This window comes from Schistocerca nitens, chromosome 9 (genome assembly GCF_023898315.1).
Source record: "Schistocerca nitens isolate TAMUIC-IGC-003100 chromosome 9, iqSchNite1.1, whole genome shotgun sequence".
In the NCBI taxonomy this organism is placed as follows: domain Eukaryota; kingdom Metazoa; phylum Arthropoda; class Insecta; order Orthoptera; family Acrididae; genus Schistocerca; species Schistocerca nitens.
This window is the reverse complement of record NC_064622.1, coordinates 16,708,088-16,732,531: the sequence shown is the minus strand read 5'-3', so window position 1 is coordinate 16,732,531 and position 24,444 is coordinate 16,708,088. Positions and strand designations below refer to the sequence as shown.

At 36.5% G+C, this 24,444-nt stretch overlaps 1 protein-coding gene across 1 annotated transcript in view; it reads left to right on the top strand.

Annotated features, from left to right (window-relative positions):
- LOC126203012 (UDP-glycosyltransferase UGT5-like) overlaps nt 1-22,719 on the top strand; it is a 91,417-nt gene extending 68,698 nt beyond the window's left edge. Inside the window, exons 4-6 of the mRNA XM_049937214.1 lie at nt 269-491; nt 7,755-7,974; nt 22,264-22,719. Coding sequence (XP_049793171.1) covers nt 269-491; nt 7,755-7,974; nt 22,264-22,564 — 744 coding nt within the window. The 3' untranslated portion in view covers nt 22,565-22,719. The remainder of the gene's footprint in view (nt 1-268; nt 492-7,754; nt 7,975-22,263) is intronic.
- Nucleotides 22,720-24,444: the final 1,725 nt, after the last annotated feature.

Below are 24,444 nucleotides of genomic sequence, written 5' to 3'. Positions count from 1 at the left end.
TTTCCTAGACCTCTCCAGTCAATTTCCTTTACCCTTCTTCCTTCCCTTCAACCCTTCTGCCTGAAGAAAGCTTGCCAATCACGACAGTCTTTTATGTGTGTGTTCAGCTGCTGCTTGGTCAGTAGATACTTTATCTATCCAGATAAATAATTTTAGCATATTTGTTTTGTAATTCTTAGTTGTTTCCTTCTTTTATAAATTATTGTAGAAGAAAGCTAAACACTGTACCACCAACATATATTCAAAATGTAATTTAATTGTTTTTAAGGATTTGCAGAAATATTTAGATGAAGCAAAAGAAGGAGTAATATACTTCAGCTTAGGTTCCAATCTCAACAGCACTGATATGCCAAGTGAGAAAAGAGCAGCCTTTATAACAGTGTTTTCAAGACTGAAGCAACGTGTGCTTTGGAAGTGGGAAGCTGACAGTCTTCCTAACCAGCCACCAAATGTGATGGTTAAAAAGTGGTTACCACAATCAGACATTCTTGGTAAGTTCACATTATTTAGAAACGGCCTGTTGTTAGTTTAACTAACACTTCTAGTTCCATATTTATTTTAAGAAAGGTATACAGATATGAATTTCTTGCTATATCTCTTCTGCTGTTGGATCAAAAGCCTTCCTGTATATCTGATTTATGAACAAGAAGGATGGTATTATGGTTGACAGATATGGAAAATGATATCTCCTAGGCAAGCAAGATTGTTATCAATTGTTGTAAGGACAAGGCTTGGGAGCTACATTTATGAATTGTGGAAGAAGAGAGGGTTGTACACTGGATATGTCACTTACACGCTTCACTCATTCTCAAAAAAAATGATAAAAGTTCACTTATTGTGTCACATGTTTTTCTTTTGTGTACTGCTGGTGATAACAGTGCACATGACGAATGACAAAAAATGAACACAACAAATCGTGACTCAGATGTGGATAGCCAATCAAATTGTTAGTTGGTAATTTCTCAAGCTGCTTCTGCTTCTACGGCCTCAATGGATGACTTCTGCTATTGTTTTCTCATCATCTTCTTCAATAGGTTTCCTTTCCAAATTCCCCAGCATCTTTTCATTCATTCTGATCTTTTTCGTCATTCATCGTCTTTAAATATCCTTTTGATTGTTTGTCATTTTTCAGTTTTTGGTTTAAATCTTGATTTTGTTTTTCAATTTATTTTAATTTTCTATTTTGCTTTGCACATTGCACAACATTAATATTAGCTCTTTCCCACTTGTTGCTTCATGTTCATGTTTTCTTGATTATCTGAGTACTTGTGGCCTCATAATGAGATCAGAAAAAGAGATCCCTTCTTTCTGCATAGTATCTGTAATGGGCTCGAGTTTGCTGCACACTCCATTTGGCACTATCCACCATTGTCCATTTTCTTGATATTTCTTATTTATGCATGTTCTACCTATTCTTCTCTCTACTCGTAGGATTTTGTCAATTCTGTTTTTCTGGGTCACTTCTAAGAGAGTTTCACTTCCGTATGCCACCTCTGCTTGAACCACAGCCTTGTAATGCTATAATTTAGTTTTGACGGAAGACATATTTTGTTGTATATAGACCATGTTAATTTTTGAGCTTTTATCATTTGGTTAGTTCTTAATTCCCATGCATGTTTCTCATCTAAGTTGTATATTAAAATTTCTTTTACACATTTAAATTGTTTCACTATTTTTACGTTCCTGTTATTTACTTTTATATAGTCCATCTGCTATCATTATCTGAGTATTTTTGGTCTATTACCTGCAGTCCTCATGATGATGATGATGATGATGATGATGATGATGACCTGCAGTCCTATTTTTGGGATATGTTTTGTAGGCTTGTTATTTGATTTCTGGTTTCTTGAATGTTATTAGCTAGTAATACTAAGTCATCTGTGATCTTTCTTGGTTCCAATTATTATATTTTAAAGATTTACCTAGTACCATTCCCTCATCACTAACTCAAGTACACATTTGAAAGGTAATGGCAATAAATCATCTACCTGTCTAAGCATTGATTTAATCATAAATACCTCAGATATTTCTCTGGTGTTTGTTAGAATTACGTTTATCATTTTTTATTAATTTGGGATGGAGACCACAATTCCTTAGTACCCTCATCACTGAAGATCTGTGATACAAACATAAACTTTTTTGAAGTCTATAAAAGCTACGACTTGTTTTTGTCTTCTTTTGTAATAATCCGTTACCAGTTTCAAAGTGGTTAACTGTCCTAGACAGCTTCTCTGTGGTCTAAATTCTGCTTGGTATTATCCTAGTTCCATTCAAGATGGTCTTTACAATGATCATATAGAATTATTAACATGACTTTATAGAGATATCCAAAAGGCAAAATAACCCATAGTTGTCTGAATTTGATTTGTCTCATTTTTTGTGTAATGGATGGATTAAAGCTGTAGTCCAAAGTTCTGGTAGTTGTTTTCTGGTCCAGATTTCCACGATGCATTGGTGAAATGATATCTTGACTGAATCTGCTGCACATTTCCAGGGCTCCACAAATGTTTTATCTTCTCCACTTGCTTTGTACTTTTTGAGCTCTTTCAAGGCTTTGTAGACTTCATGGATTGTGGGTGGGTTTATACTTTCTGCTGGTGTTTTAATATGGGTTTCTGTGTTTGTCTGTAGTAGTTCTGGAGGATGTCCACAATAGAGTGATTTTTTAAAATGATTCTGCTACAATTTCTGTATTTTTCTATTGATATTGGCCATCTTATTATTTTTATCCTTTAAAATTAATGTTGGAGGGTCATATCTTTGTAGCTGTCTGCTAAATATTTTGTAATAGTCCCCTGAGTTTGTTTTCTCATTATTTGTTTCTATCATTAGAAATATAACTGTTTGATATCGGCATTTAACCCTTCTTATTATTTTTTGGGCTATCTTTCTTTATTCTGTGAGTTCCAAGTGTGATTCTCTGTTTTACAACTCTTATACCTTAACCAAAGCTGGTGTTTACCTACCTCTGTTTTATCACACTCATCATTCAACCATTGGTCTTTTCTCCTTGTATTTACTGGCGCTACCTGTTCAGCTGTTTCAGTTAGGGAACTTTTTCCTCCATATCATCTGTTTTTTTTATACTCCTTGTTTGTTTTTCATGTTCCTTGTTACTGATCAATTTACGTGGGCTGTGGGTTCTTTTCTTTTTGATGTAGAATTTTTTTTCTTTATTACCAGTGTGAATCATGAATTTAATTTTTTGTATCATGTAGTGATGTAACTCTGTTTTCTAGTCTGGGTGTTTCCAAATTCTGAGCTTATTTTGTCTTCTGTTGAAGTATGTTGACTATGAGAATGCACTGATTCTGTTGGGTAGGTTGTTGTGAGGCCATTGTATTCTCTCCTGATGCAAGCTGGCCCACAACCATTGTTAACTTCTTGGTATCCTGGAAAGCAGCACTGGGATGGAAGTGGCCACCACACTGGTCTACACATGTTCCAACAGTATAAATATGAGCATCTTGCTGGCCACAGGACTACCTCAACATCACACAAACAATTCACAGACACACGTGCAATGTTTGGATGAGCATTGGCTTTTCAAAAATGGCACCACAGTACTGTCGCACGAGAGGTAAAACATGAAGATGCAGGATGTCCGAGATATGCTGCTGCGCCATCAAACTTCCACTCGGTAGCAGAAATCATACCCAATGGCTCTCCAACCCAATGCTGCTGTGCCCCTCTAAAACATTGGAAGAATGGGACTTCTCACTGGATCACCACCACACGTGCTGACAAATGCTCATCCAGGATAGGGCAGAACTGCAATGCACTGCTGAACGCAATGTCACGTTATGACCGTGCAGTTGAGTGCCCCACAAACCAAACATCAAAATCATCAGTCACACTTCCCGGTCACAGCACCATTGAAAATGCATTAATTGTGTGAGACGGTAATTCCCTAGTCTGGCTGCTGCTCGTCTCTGAGTAGTGGTGCGTGATGACCCAGAAGGTTGCAGGCAGTCCACTACTCATTCTCAGATGACAGGTGCAGATGTTAAAGGTATTACGATGCGCTTGCTCCACAGTGCAGTGATATTCACTTGTGGTGGTCAGATGTGACTAGAACCTTGAGTTCTAATTCTCTTTCCTCACAATCCCATACAGTCCAACATCAGGCCAGTGTCACATCCAAATGCTGCAAAAATCTGGATATTGCAAGATTTGATCTTCTGGCCAAATGTAGACTCACAATGAGTGCCCTTACAAACTCGGTTAGACACTGATAATGCTGGCTCACATGAGCACATGCCATCTCCATATCCTTTACAGCAATCAACAGATACTTGCCACTGCCCATGCTACTTATGTAACCTATCAGGTCTAACAAATCATTAAACAAGAACAACACTAAATATGAACAAGATTAATGTACTCTGGCGGTTGTACTACTTGTTGCAGAGAACTACAACTCTAATCATACACATCCCCAGCAATGGTCTGTACATGTTTGAAGTTACATTGACATCTGACCATTTCTTCTGTGTCTGAGTCCTTCAATTCTTTTATCAGGCAGTGTATTTTGCAGCTAGAAAGATATCTTTTTTTCTGCTTCAATATGTTTACATGCACATTTGTGGCTCACAGAAAACCAAAAGTGTACCTTGACACTCACTACTTTTACAAATTATCTGATTATCTAGACTCAGACATTGAAGATTCTTGTCAACTGCATGGTATGTCGGAACAGTAGCTCTAAACAGGCCTCTGTTCCAATGGCATATCAGTAACTGTTATTCTTCAATGGATATTATAGTGGTAATACTCAAGTTACTATTAGGAGTTAAACAACTGATATTTAATGTACATGAAAGAGTGGAACCTTTTTTATTGTATTAGACTTCATGCTGGTTTTATAATATTAAAACTGACCTTTGGATGTAGATAGTTTACATCAGTTTAATACCAGTAGCTATTATTCATTAGTGCAGTTATTAACACCTAAAACACACACAGACACTCACTCACACACACACACACACACACACACACACACACACACACACACACACATGCAAGAGAGAGAAGGGGGGGGGGGGGGGGAGAGAGAGAGAGAGAGAGAGAGAGAGAGAGAGAGCTAATTTGCGAAGTAGAAGTGGAATAGAAGTATGAACCAAATTTGTTAGTAAGTGGTTAACTAAATTATTCATTTTCAATTTTTTAATGAAATAATAAAATCAACAACTGTCATATGACATGAAGCTTACAAAATTAAACCAAAGTTTGTGATAATTGTAACACATAGAAGAATACAAAAGACAGTATCAACTTCATACAACAAATTAGATGTGTGGCAATACACAAATGATCATGATTGCACAACTGTACATGATGTTCTACTTTGGAAATTCAGTAAGGTGACAAACACCATTCTTCTACTGTCAAAGCCACTAAACACAATGACTTGGAATGGAAGAGTACCTGACTGTGTTGCTGAGTATTCACCCCTAGATGTATTTTGTGAGTGAGCACATCTCAGTCGAACAGTGTTTGCTAAAGGACCATGAGTGAAGTTGATCTACTGATATATGATGCATGGAGCTGCCTAGAGGAGGCGGGGGGGGGGGGGGGGGGGCTCCCAGACTCTGAAACTTCCCCTTGTAGCATGTATGGTACATCTAAAAGTTGAGATTGCTTAACATCACAATCGCATTTCCGTGAAACCAGTCTTTCTGCTCCATTTGAAATCACTCACATGCTGCTTTAACAATGAGGAGGCATACTGGTACTTACTTCCACATGTGCACTTCTTTTGATGGCTCTTCAGTGATTGCATCTTGTGCAATATTGACAATTTCCTTGGCACAAGTGAGCAGTGGCGGCTGTGGTGTAAGAGCACATGAACACCCTAACTTTTTGCACCTTGTGGATTTATTGTTTTTTTTCCCCCTTTGAATGCTGTGAAACATAACGGAGATGCTGCAGTCTGAAAGATACAGCACTTCAGTCTCCCATACTACTGCTCCTCTAGGCTCCATGAAACTTGGCATCACGGTTGTGAGCACAACTTTAGTTGTGCACGTTTTGAGGAGCTTTTGCACATGTGAAACTCATTTGACATAATTGCCTTACAGGCCAAATACATATGGATTTGATAAACAACATGCATGTTCACAATGTGCACAGCTAGCCCTGGCCACTCAACTAGAAATTTACATTAGTGCCACCAGGTCTGCGGCAGACTTTTATCCCCGTTCACTCAGCATAAGTCCTACTAAATGATGGCAGATGCCTCAGATATGTTAATTCACTCACTATATAGTAAAATCAGATGAGACATCAGTATATGTTACAGTTGTTCTGACAGTAAACCTATTTAGTGGGTTTCTGAATGAGTTATAGAATATTAAGTTATGAATTTTATCATACAGTAATCCAGTTGAGGTGGTGAGAATAAAAAAGGCCTAAACCACATTACCATCAACTGTGAGATTGTAATATTTATTAATGCTTCTGAAATCTATTGACCTTACGGTGAGTCAGGGTTATCTGTGCCGTTGGCCTACACTGTATATATGAAAATTCACGAAAAGCTGTAACACTGGTTCCTCTGGTATTCACTTAAATGTGGAATCAACAACAATGTGCTTTAGGTTCTTATTGACCCCAGCACCTCATTTGTACTCTAGTCAAGTGACCATGTTGGTAGACATTACTACTTGCGTTTAATCATTTCCGCAAATGGCAGTTTGTGTTTGGGGTTGGTTGTTTACCATGTGGGAATCGACTTCTGTATGCAGTGTGAACATGAACTATGTCGAATCTATTTTAAGTAGAAAAGTAAAGCTATGAGGACAGGTCATGAGTTGTGCTTGGGTAGCTCAGTCGGTAGATCACATGGCTGTGAAAGGCAACAGTCCCAAGTTCGAGTCTCAGTCTGGCACACAGCTTTAATTAGCCAGGAAGTTTCATATCAGTGCACACTCTGCTGCAGAGTGAAAATCTCGTTCTGGGAACATAAAAGTAAATTATCAGGAAAAGTTAGCTGCAAAGGAACTAGGGCCTCTGAGAAGAGATCCTTTGTTTTGGAGAATGACAAAATCAAATAAGCGTGACTAAAAGGGTATGTTTAACAAGGGAAACGTACAGTTAGCACACAAGTTGTAATGTGGGTGTAGGATTAGGATATCTGATTTTTAGCCTGGAAATAAATTTGTGAACTAATACATCTGTTACAGATCTTGTACATTTGTCCAAAAAGTAGAAAAGCACAAAAACTCCCACTTAGAGAAAAATGCAAAACGGAGAGTTGTGAAATCTTACACATTATTTTGTTAGTGCCATAAACTGTACTTAATTATGTACAAAACAACAAAATCAGAAAAGTTTGGCAGTGGCTGTAGTTGTATAAGCTTGATGATACGCATAACTGTTCTAAAACATATGCTATTAATTTCACTCTCTCAAATTTATCTGAATCCAAAAATTTGTGAACACCCAGAATGTACACTCATGATCTGCCACTGTAAGTGAGGATGATGCATTGGGGCCATTGTCTCTTAATGTTAAAATTTTCAAACTATTTGTGTATAATGTGATTCAATCTGTAAACTTTGCAAAAATATAAATGTTTACATCAAAAGCTGTGCAAGATGTATGTTACATTATTCTGGAAAATTTGTGTCTCACTTATAATGAAGATTTCATTGTATTCATGTAAAACTACTCCTTTAAAACTTCTGTTTGAAATAAGTGAATGTGATCATAAAATTTTGCTTTGTGTCTCCTATATTCTTTTGTTGCAGCTCACAGAAATATAAAATTGTTCATTACACATGGTGGACTCCTCAGTACCCTAGAAGCAGTCGATCGCGGTGTTCCTTTACTTGCAATTCCAGTTTATGGTGACCAGATGCTTAATGCAATTCGTGCAGAAAAAGCTGGATATGCTAAGAAAATTGAATTTCCATCTCTGTCCACAGAATCATTATGGGCTGCTGTTTCAGAAATGCTAACAAATTCAAGGTAATTCGATCACCCCAATCTTCTGACTGTTTTGATGTACACACACGAGAATTTCTTTCCTGCACCAACCTCTTCACCTCAGAGTAGCACTTGTACCCAGCATCCTCAAGTATTTGTTTGTAACATTTAGATTTCTGTCTTCCCCAACAATTTTACCCTTTGCGCTCCCTCAAGTACCATGGAAGTTATTTGTTAGAGATGTTTGAAACATATCGAGCCTGTATATGAAAAAATCTTATAATACTCCTTATTTAATATAATAACAGTAGTATATTTAAACGTTCCTCCAGTTGTGCTTGTAATGAGCTGAAAATTTCAAATTTTTCAAATTAAATATATCTCAAAGTGAGTGTAACAGTTTTGTTACTTTCTGAATTCAGCAGCGTAGTTGGTTTGATAAAAAGGATTAATAACAATTATACTTAAAATTTGTAGCACAGTCAGGATTGAAGTCTAATAGAGAGCCAAGTAAAAAAAATTAAGGAAATATTTTGGTTATTTACACTTACTGTTCATTTGCTGTACTGATTCCTGAGGTAGATCAGAGCAGTGGCCTCTGTTTAATTGAAGAACACTGGTGTAGGATGAAAAACTAAATATTTCTTTAATGCACAACAAGCTTTTTAATGTTTTGTTTTTATAAATATCGTGAGAACTACCAACCAGCACAATCCAATCTTTATAAGATAGATTATCAGCATCTGCAACTGATGCGCCAGATTTGATGAAACTCACAGCAACATTTACACTCATTGTACTTTTTATATGTCCAACCACAGTGACAACTGATAATATAAGGGATGCAGTTACAACACTTAAAATGTATTACAGCACACAGTATTATTAATTACAGATAAAATAATGCAGAACATGTTACGAGGGTTGACTGAAAAGTAATGCCTCCACCTGGAATTATCGGTATGCGGCAGGTACTGGCTTGTTCCGTAGCCTCTTCGCTACAGCTTCAGTTGGCAGGAAGCCTTAGCAATGAATGGTTGTGTTGTTACAGTGTAAGTGTGGAACCCTGCACAGCCAGTCAGTCAATGTGATTTAAGCAATGTGCAGTCATTGAATTCTTGACAGCAGGAGGTGTCACCCCAAAGGAGATTCATCAGAGAATGAAAGCAGTTTATGGTGATTGTGTTGATGTGATTACTGTGTGTCATTGGGCGAGTAAGTTGAAAGATGTTGAGGTGGGAACATGTGACCTGCGTGACAAACAAATAGTTGGATGTCCTGTGACAGCAATCACCAAGTTTTACAAGCAAAATGTTAACAGATTGATTCAGGATGATCATCGTATCACTCAGAGAGAAACTGCAAGCACAATTGGCATTTCACAAGAACGTGTGGGTCACAATATTGCTTTGGCTTTGGTTGGCTATCGGAAGATCTGTGCACGATGGGTATCCCAGATGCTGACTCCTGAAATGAAAGCGCACAGACATGAAATTGGCCGGGAACTCCTCTCATGTTACAAAAATGAAGATGCAGAGTACTCACATCAACACAATCACCGTAACCTGCTTTCATTTTCTGATGGATCTCCTTTGGGGTGACACCTTCTACTGTCAAGAATTCAATGACTGCACGTTGCTTAAATTGCATTGACCAACTGTCTGCACAGGGTTCCATGCTTTACACTGTAACAATACAACCATTCAATGCTAAGGCTTCTCGCCAACTGACGTAGAGAAGAGGCTACGGAACAAGCCATTACCTGCCACATACCAATGCTGCCAACTGTTGAAGAGTTACGAGGGTAGAGGCATTACTTTTCAGTCAGCCCTCGTATTATGTGCGAGCTTTCAATAAAAACTCTCTTTCATACATTTTAGATATCCTCATAAGTGTAGGGCAGAAAATATTTGGCGTGAGGCTGAAGTACTCTTTTTGTATATAGGTTGTAATATAATCATCCAGGACTCACTCTCCTTACATGGAAACAAAAATTGGCAAAAAATATTTTACTTCCATACCATGAACCATGTTCTATAGCTTTTTGTTGTACATTGATCAGGCAAACACACAGAGGAATAGATCATTGCATTGATACATAAATCAGACCACTGTTGCACTGAATTACATGTGCACTGCTGCATCACTGGTATGAATACAATGGTTTATCCTGTAACAGTTATCAGACAGTCATGTGATCAACCTAACTTGTCAGTTACTTGTATGTTCTGTTGATCATAATTGTGACCTCCTTCTTTCACATGAAAAGAGTCAGTTTTACGCTTATAAAAAATGTTGGATGTACTTCTCTTTAGTTACACTAGGGTCAACACAGACTACATTGTCTCCTGCAGTTGTGATGTTCTTGTGTTTCTAGACCTTCTCCAGTTGTAGACTGCAGGTCTAGGTGTCCTGCCCTGTGCTCTCAAAGATGACGGTAAATTGTTTCAGATACCCTCTAGTGGAGCATTTCCATAATCTCTCAATACATGCATTGTGTGGCACAGTCATTCCATATTCTAATCTCTACATCAAATGGGTACATGTCAAATCTTGCACCCAGTTGCATTGCACAGTCAGTTAAGCTCATAATGAATGCTCATCAAGTCTACTGACCACTTAAATAATTGATGCTACATAGTATCGTTATATTGGTACAGGGGAGTAGTAAGTACCAAATGGTCAAGTACAAACTCATACAATATATCAACTGCCAGAAAGAAAGAACTAATTGTTCACATACATCAATTATATCAAAATACTATTTATTATACTGGAACTTGCTCCTTTTCACAATATAAGTACACACATATGTGCTCCTTCCTAATTCACACACTATACCAGTTCTTTTGTTCGACTTCAGACAAAAATAGCAAATTATTTGAAAGCTGGGTGCCAACTAACTCTGAACACAATGTGAGCAACATGTAATACGCTTTCTGTTATTCTGCTTAATATTATATCTAATTGGCACTCAGCCAACCTGTATCATTCTCATAAATGTATCACTTCACTTGGCATGCAGCATTAAGAACCACTTGACACCTCAGCCACCAGTCAAATCTCCTACTGATATTACTATAGATCAAAGATGCCACAGTAAGGCAAAGATACATTTCTCTGCCAATTTAATTTTTTCAAATTTGAGAAAAAAAGAAAATATGAAAACTAAAGAAACAAAAATAAGCAAGAACTTACAGATAATAAAATTGGAATCACGTAGACAATACCATTCACAAGCATTTCATGTTATTGCAGTCACAGACAAGTCATTAATTATGTAACACAAATACAAACCACTGTTCAGAGATATGTATATACATCTGTTCAGTTATATGTGCGTTAGACAAACTCATTAGATTCATATGATTCCCTGTCTTTTGATTTCTAAATATAGCAGACACACAAAACACAAAATAAGATTAACCCCCCCCAGACCACACATCTAGACATGAAACAGGAGTTATTTAATGATTCAGTTGCACAACACCATATTATCAGTCACCTTACACATTTAGTTCAGATCCATCAACTGAAAGAAAATAGTAGAAGATCTGACAGAAAAAAAAACCACAGCACAAAATACACCTTTTGTTGTGCTTCCACTGTAGAGATAAACACTGTCATTTGTGGGTTTCATGATGTGCCGCTCTAGGTCTGCCATAGCAAGCGCATCCCATGTGCCAGTGCAGTGGCCCACATGGTCTTGTTTGTAAACATTAGCTGCTGGCCTGATGTGTGCAGCCTGCTCTGGTGCTTACAGCTGACGGTAAGCCAAGCGCACGCACGGAGTCATGCCTGGTGACAGTACGCCAGATGAATGACGTCCCCTTGCACCACTATGGTGTTCACATCTGGACACGGCTCAGATTGGTGTTTAGTGGAAGAGGGCAGACCTATTACACACCTATACAGTGATCACACCTGGGCACACAGTTGCCCTTAACACTCCATGTGTTGCAAATGTGAAAAAAAAGTTCCTCAGCATCAATTCACAGATAACATTTTGGACACAGAAAAACTACAGCACAGTGATGCTTGCAGTTTGTCTGCCTTTTTCTTTCTGCAACTCTTTCTCACGCTGTAAAATAAATTTCATTTCTTCTTCTACTTTTGAAAAACCTTCGAATTGTCTGTCTCGTGTGGCTTTCCTATCTCATCCTCATTTCCTTCTTTTTTTTGTTTTTGCCCTGCCTTTTTTCTGTTCACTTTCCTTTTAGGGGATTTTGATCTATTTTCTTCAATTTTGGTACCGTTCTCTGGAGCCTGCTGGGTAATTTCCTCTTCTGGATGCTGTTTCAAAATGCTGTATTTTACCTGATCCATTTGTGCCAGCTTTCCATAATGTTTTTCTATCATACAGTATATCATCATCAATGCCTTGGTAACACTAGTGGACTTCTCTTTGAATGTAACCAACTGCTCTCCTCTGAATTTTCACAGCATTTTCTCGAAAATGGATCTCTACTTCATGTTTTGTCAACCAATCTGCGCCCATAAATCTGGTACTGTTGAAGTCTCCATAATGTACATTTATTTGTGTGTTTTGGTTACACTACAATCCACTGCTTCTATATCTCTTTTTTTCTTTCGCACAGTCTCAGTGACCTAAATTTGTTCTTACTTGGATTTCCTAATCTGTATTGCAGCTGCTTTATTTTGGTTTGGTTCTTATAGTTCCATGACCAGTTTGGAAATTTCTACTTGATTTTCAATGTCTAAATCTTCACATATGACTGCAACTGTTTATCGTTTCTGTAATATTTGATCACACTTTTTAAAATTCTTCCTTCCGCTCCTCCTCCTGTTTTGCCATTAATACCTCTTTATTTTTCTTCTGTTTTTTTTTTTTTTCATTAATGTCTGTAACATCATTATTAAACTCAATGTTACACTTGAACTGATCCTGAACAAGGTGTGCTGCTGCATGTAATACTATCCCCCATTTTAATTTCGGTACTGTCTAAAAATCCTGAGTCTTTAGTACCCTCTTGTTCCACATTACTTTCCTCCTGTTCCTTATTTACATCTCCTAATAGTTAATTTATGTCCACATGTTGTTGGGTCATGATGGTACTAGCTAAACAATCTCTCCCTTACTTGATTACACATGTGAAACATAATTTTAATACAGTTCACTCCAAATTCTCATATGTTTTTTCACTCAAAAGTACAACTGCTTCAATCAGCTGTTCTAAAGCAGCCATTCTTGGCAAAACAACATCTTTTTTACTTTTCAAAGCCTGGAACTGTTGCTGTTGTATGTTGTTGCATCCTCTTCAATATCAAGGGCTGCTCCACGAACCTCCCCTAGTTTCTTCTGACACCTAAACTGTGTAAAGCATTACATTTATTTGATTCACTGTTCAAAACCTCAGCCCGTACAGTCTGCTACGCTGTCTCTCTGCTCGCCACTTCGTATTGCCCCACCTAGCTTTCTCAGTGTGGGGGATTAGTAATTATCAAGATGTTTGAGTACAAAGTCATACAACATGTCAGTCATCATACAACATGTCAATCATCATAATGAGAGAAATAGTTCTTCATATGCAGCAGTTGTATCAGAAACACTACTTATTATGGAATTTTGATCTTTTTCACAATGTAAGTACCAGGTATACACGCTTTCCTAATACGTGCACCACACCAGTATTTGTGTTAAACATCAGACAACAGAAGCAAATGACATGGCTGCTAGCCCTGCAAGCTGTGTGCCAGCTAACTCTGAGCACAGTGTCAACAACACACACATATGCTTTCTGTTATTCTACTTGCTCAGCCTACTTTTTATCGTTTACATAAATGTATCGCTGTACAAGGCACACAACTGTGACAACCACCTGGCACTCTGGCTGCCACTTGACTGTACTACCCAACGATTACCACAGTCCAAAGACATCACAGTAAGACAAGTGTACCTTACAATATGTAAGTAAGGCAACAAAAGTGAATTATGTACCAATATGAGCAATAATGTGATCTGTATATCTACAGTACCATGAGTGAGTTGGTACCTATGTTCTGCTGCCACATGTTTCCTGAAATTAATGTTCTGTGAATTGTTGCTGGAAATGATCTCTAAAATGTAAATAAACCACTTTGGACCCAGGCTCACATGACATTTACTTCTACTTCTGCTATGTACAAGAAACATGTCCTACATATTTAGCTGCAGATTTCTGTTACACCCTGTATTTTTTTATCTTGTTGAGTATGTGATATCGTATGCATACAAAGATCCAAGTTATTTAATTCCAGTTAATATTCTCTATTTTGCTTTAATTATATGACTGTCAATTTGCGGAGTTATTGTTGAGTTAAGGCCTAATCACTGTGTGTAATCACAGCTCACGTACAATAATTCTAATACAGTACACTAAATAATGTGCCCCATAAACCTATGACAAGCATTACAAATTCAGAGGATATTATTTTTGAATCCCTGTTATCACCAGACATTTAAAAAAAATCCAAATTTTAGCAAGACCTTACATTTGTAAGGTACATGTATGGCTTAATTCAGAATATAATGAGAATGGTAATTGAGATACCTGTTGCAGTCGTGAACCAGCTTTTTAATACCAAATTATTTTTTAGGATAAATCCGGACAAAAGGTTCCCCTGCCTAAAGAGCAGCTTAAAAAATACTGAAGCAAACACTCACAAGACAGATTTTAACACTTCAAATATCACACGTACCAGATGTCACAAAGAAAAACAAATCATTGGAAGGAGTAACATGGGGCATTTCACAGACTTAACAATCCTCCCGAAGGAGTAACATGGGGCATTTCACAGACTTAACAATCCTCCATCAAAACACGCAATCAATAAAAAATAAAACACAGCTATTAGAAATTGAGCTCCAATCTTCGAACTGCACAGTAGTTTATGTTACTGAGCACTGGTGTAGAGACACAGAAATCCAACATGTAGCATTATTATTGTGTGAAATGGGCAGACTCTTACTTCAGAACTACTTCAAGGGGTGGAGGATCACGCATTTATATCAGAAAAGGAACACAGTTCAAACCAAGACCTGACCCCCGTAAAGTAAGTGAAGACAAACACTTTGAAATATCGGCTATTGAATTAACAGGGATTAATATCACCAAGAAATTAACCATTTTGTGTGTGTATAGATCTCCAAGTGGTAGTGTTGACACTTTTTTCAATAAATTAACAGAAGTTCTAGATAAAGTCTGAAATACAGAGGTCAGCATAATTCTGTGTGGTGACATGAACATCAACACTAATATCATAAATGAATCCAGCAGCACTCTCATAAATATCCCTCAGAGTTTTGGCATGTCCCTATTGGTCAATAGTGCAACAAGGGTTACTACAATGACTTCATCAGTAATTAACTATGTGGCCACAAATATGGACAGGGAAAAATGTGATGCAGCTGTAAAAGATCTCGGATTATCAGACCCTCTCTCTCAAATAACAACAGTAAAATCAGGTATCGAATCATTCCGTAAACTTCAAGCCTACAAATGACATCCATCAGAAATCAGAATAAAAGATTTTTCAAAAGAACTAGCAAAACAAAGCTGGGATGAAGTGTATAAGGAAACCAATATGAGTAAGAAAGTCTCTAAATTCTCTACATTATTTAAACTGAACTTTGAAAAGGCATTTCCAAACGTATGCTTGTCTGTATCAACATCACACAAAAACAGATGGATAACAGCAGGTATTATGAAATCCTCCCAAACACTTAAATACCTCAGTTTCATGAAAAAGGGTCGCAATGTATTGTATTGTATTGTATTTTTATTGATCCAGGCAATCATAGTATTGTACAGCTGTACATATGATATTGGATAGGTCAAGAGAGCTATTTACAGTAATTTTTACAAATTGATGTTTACATTATTTTGTAGCAAGGAAATTATCTATCTTCAACAAAACAGTTAATACAAATCAAAGAGATGTAAGATTTTACATACAATATTGGATAGGTCAAGGGAACATATTTGCAGGTAATATTTAATAAATTGATTTTACATCATTTTGCAATGAGGAAGTTAGCTATCTTTAACAAAACAGTAAATGCAAATGTTGTATGGTAAAATACAAACAGTCAATACAAATGTAATAGTAAAGTAGTCCAGTGTATTTCATAGACATGCACAGTATATAATTTTCAGACCTAATTGAACATTTATCATATTTTTTACATTTTAACCCCTTTCAAAAAAATGATCAACTGCATAAAAGCAATGGTCCAAGAGATATTTTTTTAACTTATGTGTGAAGGCTCTTGGGTTCTTTGTTGCTTTGATTTCATTGGGTAAATTATTATACATTTTTATCCCAACATTTAAAACACTTTTTTGGTAGCAGGTAGTTCTGGACTGAATCATATGTAGGTCAGATTGCTGCCTTGTTGCATAGTTATGAATATCTCCATTGAATTTTAGTGTGCAGTCATTGTTTAACAGGTATGACTTGACAAATGAGACGATATTATAAATGTAAGCAGAGGGCAGTGTCATAATGCCATTTGTTTTGAAATGTTGTCTGCATCATTCATTATGTCTTAGATTACATATTATGCGTATTGCCATTTTTTGCATTTTGAAAATATATCTACCTCCAGGTGAGTTCCCCCAAAATATGATTCCATACTGTAATGTAGAATGGAAGTAAGCATAATATACATGTATGAGACAAGATTTTGTGACTGATTTTTTGAGTATCCTTAAAATGTAACACACAGTTGAGAGCTTTTTTGAGATATAATTTGTGTGTGTCTCCCACTTAAGATTTTCTGCAAGCCATATGCCAAGAAACTTGACGGAGTCCACACACATAAGCTCTTGGTTATTTAGAATCACATCAGGCATTTCTTGTTTTTGGGATGAGAGTCTGAAGTTGATGTAGGTTGTTTTCTGTATGTTTATAATCAGTTTGTTCTCGTTGAACCATTTGCTGAGTGACGACATAAGCGGTTTAATTTTTTGGTTGTGGTCCTCTGTATCAGTACCCGTTATTAGAATACTTGTGTCATCGGCAAATAGTGTGGTATGTCCTGTAGCAAGCTTTGTGCTTATATCATCAATGTATAGCAGAAACAGTATGGGTCCCAGGATTGAGCCTTGTGGCACACCATATCTAATAGGCATTGTGTCAGAGGAGTGGACAGTAGATTGATGGGTGGTTGTATTATTTTTTTCAAAATTAATTTCAACTTTTTGAAATCTGTTTGACAGGTAAGATTCTAACCATTTGTTTGCAATTCCTCTTATACCTTTATTTGCTAACTTCTTAAGGAGTATGGTATGGTCAATTACATCAAACACTTTGGATAGATCTAAAAAGATACCAGTAGTGATTTCCTTATTATCCAGTGCTTTTAAGGTTTCGTTGAGATACTCATAAATAGCTGTGGTGGTTGTCTTTTGCTTTCTAAAACCATGCTGGTGTTTTGTCAATAAGGATAGTTTATTAGAAAAGTCTTCCAATCTGGTGTAAAATAATTTTTCAAATATTTTTGAGAATGAGCTGAGCTGTGCTATGGGCCGGTAATTGGCTACATCATTTTTAGAGCCCTTTTTGTGAAGTGGGGTAATTTTAGAAGTCTTTAGTAGGTCAGGGAAAACTCCATTTGTAAAGGATGCATTTATTATGTGGGTTAGGGGTTCTACAATGGATTCTCCACATTTCTTTACAATTATATCAGGAATATTGTCACTACCACTGGAGTACTTATTCTTTAGTCCTTTTATAACTGTGACTACTTCAGGATTGGAGACTTTGTGAAGAAACATTGATGCCTGTACCGGTGCGGTTTCTATTAGTGTTTGGTGTTGAGTATTTGGTCTGTGGCAGTTGTTCTTTATCAGGTTTTCTGCTATCTTGCTAAAATAGTCATTAAAACCATTTACTATTTTTTGGGGATCTGATGTGACTTCATCATTTAGGTTTAGTTTTAATGTTTTGTTTATGACATGCTGCTTACTGTTTGTTTCATTTTTTACAACTGTCCACAAGCCTTTCATTTTATTGTTAGATTCCTTTATAAATTTATCATTGTATAATTTTTTTGCTTGTTGGATAACTTTCCTATAGATTGCAAAATATGTCTTACAATATGACCTAAACTGATCATCGACGTCATTCTTAAATTTCTATCATGGATACAAAAAGATCTATAGTAAGGTGCTGATAGCTGCAAAAAAAGTCATTTAATGACAAAATAATATATAATGCAGAGAATAAAAGCAAAGCGGTCTGGGATGCTACCAAAAAGGAAATGGAGAGAGGCAAAGAAATGCAGAATAACATACTACTGTGGGAGAGGGATAAGGTAATAAATGATCCACAGCATTTAGCAAACTATGTAAATGAGCATTTTTCAATTATTGCAGAGAAGTTACAGCAAACATTCCCCCAAACAAATATAACACCTGTAAATAATGTTGCACTAAATACAATGATGTTACTTCCAACCACAGAGAATGAAGTCAATAAAACTGTTCCAAAACTAAAAAATAAAAAGTCAGTAGTCTAAGATGAAGCACCAATGGATGTACTAAAACAATGCATAGAGATTATACAAGGCCCTTAACAAATATAATAAATGAATCCTTCACATCAGGGACATTTCCAGAGCAGTTAAAATATGCAATAGTTGTACGTTTGCTTAAGAAAGAAAATGTAGAAGACATAGAAAATTACCAGCCCATTTCCCTGCTGTCACCATTCTCAAAAATAATAGAAGCAGTTATGAAAGACAGATTAATGAATTACCTGAATAAATACAATGTTTTAAGTGACTCACAGTTATGTTTCCGAAGTGGCAAAAATACAGAGTCAGCCATAGTAGAATACCCAAAAGTTATACTTTATGCTCTTGATAAAGATGAGTGTGTCACAGGCATATTTCTGGATCTTTATAAGGCATTTGATACAGTCGATCACAAGATTCTATTAAATAAATAAGAATCATTATGAATAACAGGGGTAGATAATGGCTGGTTTCGATCATACCTAGCAGATAGAGTACAAAGAGTAGAGATAACACATACTTCAAATAGATCTAAACATTTAGTAAAACACTTATCAGAACCAAAATACATTAATATAGGGGTTCTGCAAGGTAGCATATTAGGGCCAATACTGTTCCTGATATACATCAATGACTTTCCCAGTACTGCTACTCATGGTAAAAAAATTTTCTTCACTGATCACAGCAATATTATTGCCACTGAAAAAACAAGAATGCTCCTCGCAGAGAAAGCAAATGAAACTCTCAAGGAAGTTTACCATTGGTCATTAAACAATAAAGTAACAATGAACATAATGAAAACTAATGCCATGAATTTCAGTTTAAAGAGGGAAAATGACAATGTTAAATTAAATAAAGATGGCACCTCTATAGATTGTGTCACAAATGCAAAATTTCTAGGAATGAATATTGATTCTCAGTTGAAGTGGCATGAACACACAAAGGTACTTGCAAACAGAATGTCATCAGCATTTTATGCCCTTAGAATCCTATCATCAGTGTGTAACATGTAGTGTTTTTTAGTTACATATTATCCATATGTACCCTCAATTCTTAGCTATGGCATTCTGTTTTGGGTAACAAATGCACAAAATATGAACACAATTTTCAAACTTTAGAAAAGAGCCATAAGAATAATAACCAAAAATAGTAGTCGACCTCATTGTAAAGATCTGTTCAAAACACTGGGGATTTTAACTGCACCATGTGAATATATTTACCAGTCAGTTGTTCATATCAAAAATAACATTGGTAATTACTGCACAAGAAGACCTGTCCATGGCCATGGAACAAGAGCTAGACTCAACTTACATTTACCAAGAAAAAATACACATAAAATTCAAAACAGCATTTTCTACCAAGGAATAAAGCTGTAAAATAAATTACCAAAGAGATGAAAGAAATTGCAAAAATACACTTATTTAAAAAGGCAGCTAAAAAGTGCCTGTTATGCAATACATTTTATACATTGAAGTATTACTTAGCTAAAACAAAGTAGGGGTTTGGTAAAAAAAATGCAGTACAAATAAATAATAATAATTATTATAAAACATCCAGCATTCCACACAACACCTTCACACTATTTTTTTTTCCTTCTTTTTTCCTTTTTTATAAATATTTATGCCCAAGCTATGCAGAGCACAACAGTAACACCTCTTCCTCTTTCTCAGCTCAACATCTCACTTATTATAGAGGGATGCTGACTCAGTTTTTCAGGAGAGCGAATGGGAAGTTGTGGTACAGAAAATGGCCCAGATATCACCGGTATTATGTGTGTGTGTGTGTGTGTGTGTGTGTGTGTGTAGTGAGCGAAGTGTTATGAAACAATGTGTGTATAGTGTGTGCAGTGACTGATAGTGAGGACAAATTAGCTTATTTTAAATTGGTCTAAACATGTATATACTTTGACATGTCCTATATCCTTGTAAAAAGAGATCAATGGGTGAATAAAGATACTATTACTACTGAATGCAAAGAAAATTGTCACCTTTGTCATACGCCATGCTGTGATGAATAGCGAGACCTGAGTTTCTTTAAAAACTTTTGAAATCAGAGCCACAAGGACAGATGCACACTCTCTGCCTCGGCAAGGCAAGAAAGGTCTAACAGTCATAAGCTGAAAGTAATAATCAAAATAAGTAATATTGTGAAAAATGTGATACATTGTTAAAAGCAAATGGTCAGGTTAGGTTTATTCAGAAGATGTTCTGCTTTTCTCACCCTATGGTCTGTAGCTGACCCTGAATGAGCCTCATGCTTTCCTAGAGAAGAAGTAGTAAGGATGTTGGTGCTTTATACCAAATAAGGAATCATATAAATGACGTGTGGAGACTCACAAGGGCCTAAGTACACTGTTTGTTGATTTTGAGACTGCAGCATGTTTATCTAGTGGTGAACCAATTTTATGAGTGCTTTATCACTACACTCTATATATGAACGTTAGTGAAAAGCTGTGTCACTACACTCTATATATGAACATTAGTGGAAAGCTGTGTCACCAATTTCTCTGGTATTCACTTCCATAAGGGCCCAAAACACAAGTTTTATTTGTTCCAGTAATGCTCTCTGGCTATAATGTTGCCCAATTCTTCAAAAAAGCTGAAAGCTCATGAAGAAATATCCCACCAGAATGTCACATTCCAAGATTTCTGCATTCCAGTCTGTAAGATGGATGCCAAGGATTTCAGAACATTTAAAAGTGTTACCAACCTCACTAGGAAACCAAAAGTTGTTTGTGGTAACAATGTACATTTCACAAATTTTACAAAGGTGAAGTTTCCAACAGCTTGCTATAAACTCTTGTTTAAAGTAACATGTTCTGTATTGGAGTTGCGGAAGTCCACAATTTTCTTCAAGTAACAATGAGAGAGACCACAATTTGTCTTTTCCCACAGTTTGTAGATGTCTTGCAAAATCTAGTCCCCAAATACTTAGGTGGAAGGCAAATCTCAACCTCAAAACATAAAGACTTTAAAAAAATGACTAGATCAAACTTGAAACACACAGAGTTAAAAAAAAAAAAAACTGCTGGATTTCATGCCCAAAGTGAACAGACAGTTTCATCTGAACCTCAAGTCGGAGATTGTGCTCCTTGAAAATGGTGATATTGAAGACCATGAAGTATTGGCATGTGTTGTAATCATGTGTGTGGTGCATTTAGTACCTGTTCTGTTTCTAGTTTCACGTTAATTACAAACCACACAGCAGTCAAAAGACACCATTGCCACTTGCTTATATATGAAACTTTCCAGATCAAGATTAATAATAATCCTAAATATTAACAAAAATTTCATATGTAAAATGGGTACATGATCTTTTTTTAGAAAATATAAGATGTTGAGACCTTTTTAATAAACAAGTTGAATCTATGATAGTGACTGTTTGCCGAAAATCTGATTTTCTCAAATGTCTATTTTTCTCAAAACTTTGTTTCTGCATTTTGGGTCCTTCGTTTCTCAGTTCCTCAAATCTATCACTGTGTGAGTTAGCACAAAGGAAAAACAACCTTCTTTGTAGATTTCTTGGAATGTTGGTACGTGGCTAAGGCACGAGCCTCAGCTGTCGAGGTGATTATGTTGATGTGTTTCTGACAGATATACTGTTGGTAAAATCTTGCTGAGAGTCACATCTCTCTTCAGCTTAGACCCTTCAGAATTTTAAGAAAATATTCTCACAGCCCCGCCCAAGTACCAAACTATTCTAACTGACAACATGTCATTTATGTAAAATTATTTGTAATTGTTTCACCTTTCTGAGCTATGCAGTAGAAATTAATGTAATGCCCGCATTCAGTAGCTGCTTTATCTCTGCAGTTACAGAGACAGGGCACAGAAGCTGTCACGCCTCTTTCACGACCGGCCGAGGCCAGCTCTGGAGGAAGCCATCTACTGGACCGAGTACATCATCAGGCACAATGGTGCACGCCACTTGAGATCTGCAGCCATGGACCTCACCTGGTATCAGTATTTACTTTTAGATGTCATAGCCATGCTACTGGCTGTGGGATTTGTAGCCCTTCTTACAGCTGTCTTCATTATTAGGGCAGTTGTAAGGCTATTTGCTGGAAGAAAGAGTAATGGTGGACAGAAGAAGAAACGGGCTAAGAAAGATTGAAACACCACACAGCTGCTTTAACAGGCAGCATGTTGGAATCTGTCATCACATTACTGTACAACTGTATTTAATTTGCATACACACAGCCATATATCCTGAAATATCATGTGGACATTATTACTGATGAAAACATAAATGTGATATTTGCAAAGTGATATTCAGCAACTAGTGCTGTTCTGTTTATGTTTGAAACCTCAGTCAGCTTCTGTGATATGTATAAGGTTAACTTAACGAGGCATGCATATATACGTCTTAAGTAATGCAGTGAGTTACAGTGGACAATGTCACGACATTATTCTCATGCCTTAAGTCTAAGTGGTTTAAATATTATGTACTACTGTGATGAATTTGAACCTGTCAGATATAATCTTATAATTTTTTTTAATTCACTGCAGTACCTGCACTGCAAACAGTAAATTTATTACAGAAATTCTAACTGCAACTTATATGATATCATAAGACAGATTGATGTGTGTCTGAATTTCATTCAGTCAGGTACCAATCTAAGAAAATTTACTCTGTTACTCACTGAAATAAAATAAAATTATTAATATAAAATACTCCTTAAGTACCAACCAGTATCCAAATGTCTCACAATTGCCAATGCCTTAAAAATAGTAGTCAGTTAACTAGGTTCAAATTCTTGCAACATTCTGATCTTATCACAGTTACAAAATGCCATTTTTGTGAAGAAGACATAACAAAGAGCTAGAGTATGGATTTACAGACCCCAATGCAAAATTAAACCAATGTACTCATGTAAAGGAATTACATCAATTGACTGTGTCTGTCCTCTTCTGTTTGTTTAATTACATACTCTGCACATTAGGCACATGATTTACTGTCAAAGACATAGTATTAATGTTTGAAATACTGGTAGTGTGTTCTTTGTAATGGTTGGCAGTAAGTAATAGACTACCTGTAAAGCCAAAATGCTGGATGGGTAACAGGTGCCTGGAGCCTAGTAAAAACTGTTGGGTTTTCAAATGTCCTTTTCTTCATTAACCAGTTTTCCGATATAATCCATTTTTTCCAAAACTGGCTGGTGATATGACCTCTTAAAAACTCATTAACTATCATCCCAGACTTTACTTCACTTTAACAATCTGGGTTCACTTTTGTACATGTCTGTTGGAGATGTTATCAACAAGTAGTATTTTGTTTCTTTATTTTTTTTATCTGTCAAATCTTGTACATTTCACATGAGTATTCATAAATCTTATGCATATATAGTTCATTCACTCATGTACATCTTTGTCTACATCTACACCTACACTCTGTAAACCACCATGAGGTGCATGGCAGAGGGCATGTCCTATTTTACCAGTTGTTAGGGTTTCTTTCTTCCATTCACGTAAGGTGTGTGGGAATAATGACTGTTTGAATGCCTCTGTGGGTGCAGTAGTTATTCTAATCTTATTCTCATAATCCCCACATGAGCGATATGTCAGGGACTGTAGTATATTCCAAATCATCATTTAAAGCTGGTTTTCAAAATTTTGTAAATAGGCTTCCCTGGGATAGTTTATGTCTGTCTTCAAGAGTCTTCCAATTTAGTTCCTTCAATATCTCAGTGACACTCACCCATGGATTAAACAAACCTGTCGCCATTCATGCTTTCCTTCTCTGTATACATTCTACGTCACGTGATTCTGTACAGTTCCCCCATACTTGAGCAATATTCTAGAACCACTTGCATGTGTGATTTTCAAGCAATCTCTTCTGTAGTATGACTGCACTTTCCCAGTATTCTACCAATAAACCGAAGTCTACCACCTGCGTTACCTACAACTGAACCTGTGTGATCATTCCATTTCATATCCCTACAAAGTGCTACACCCACATATTTGTATGAGTTGGCTGATTCCAACAATGACTCA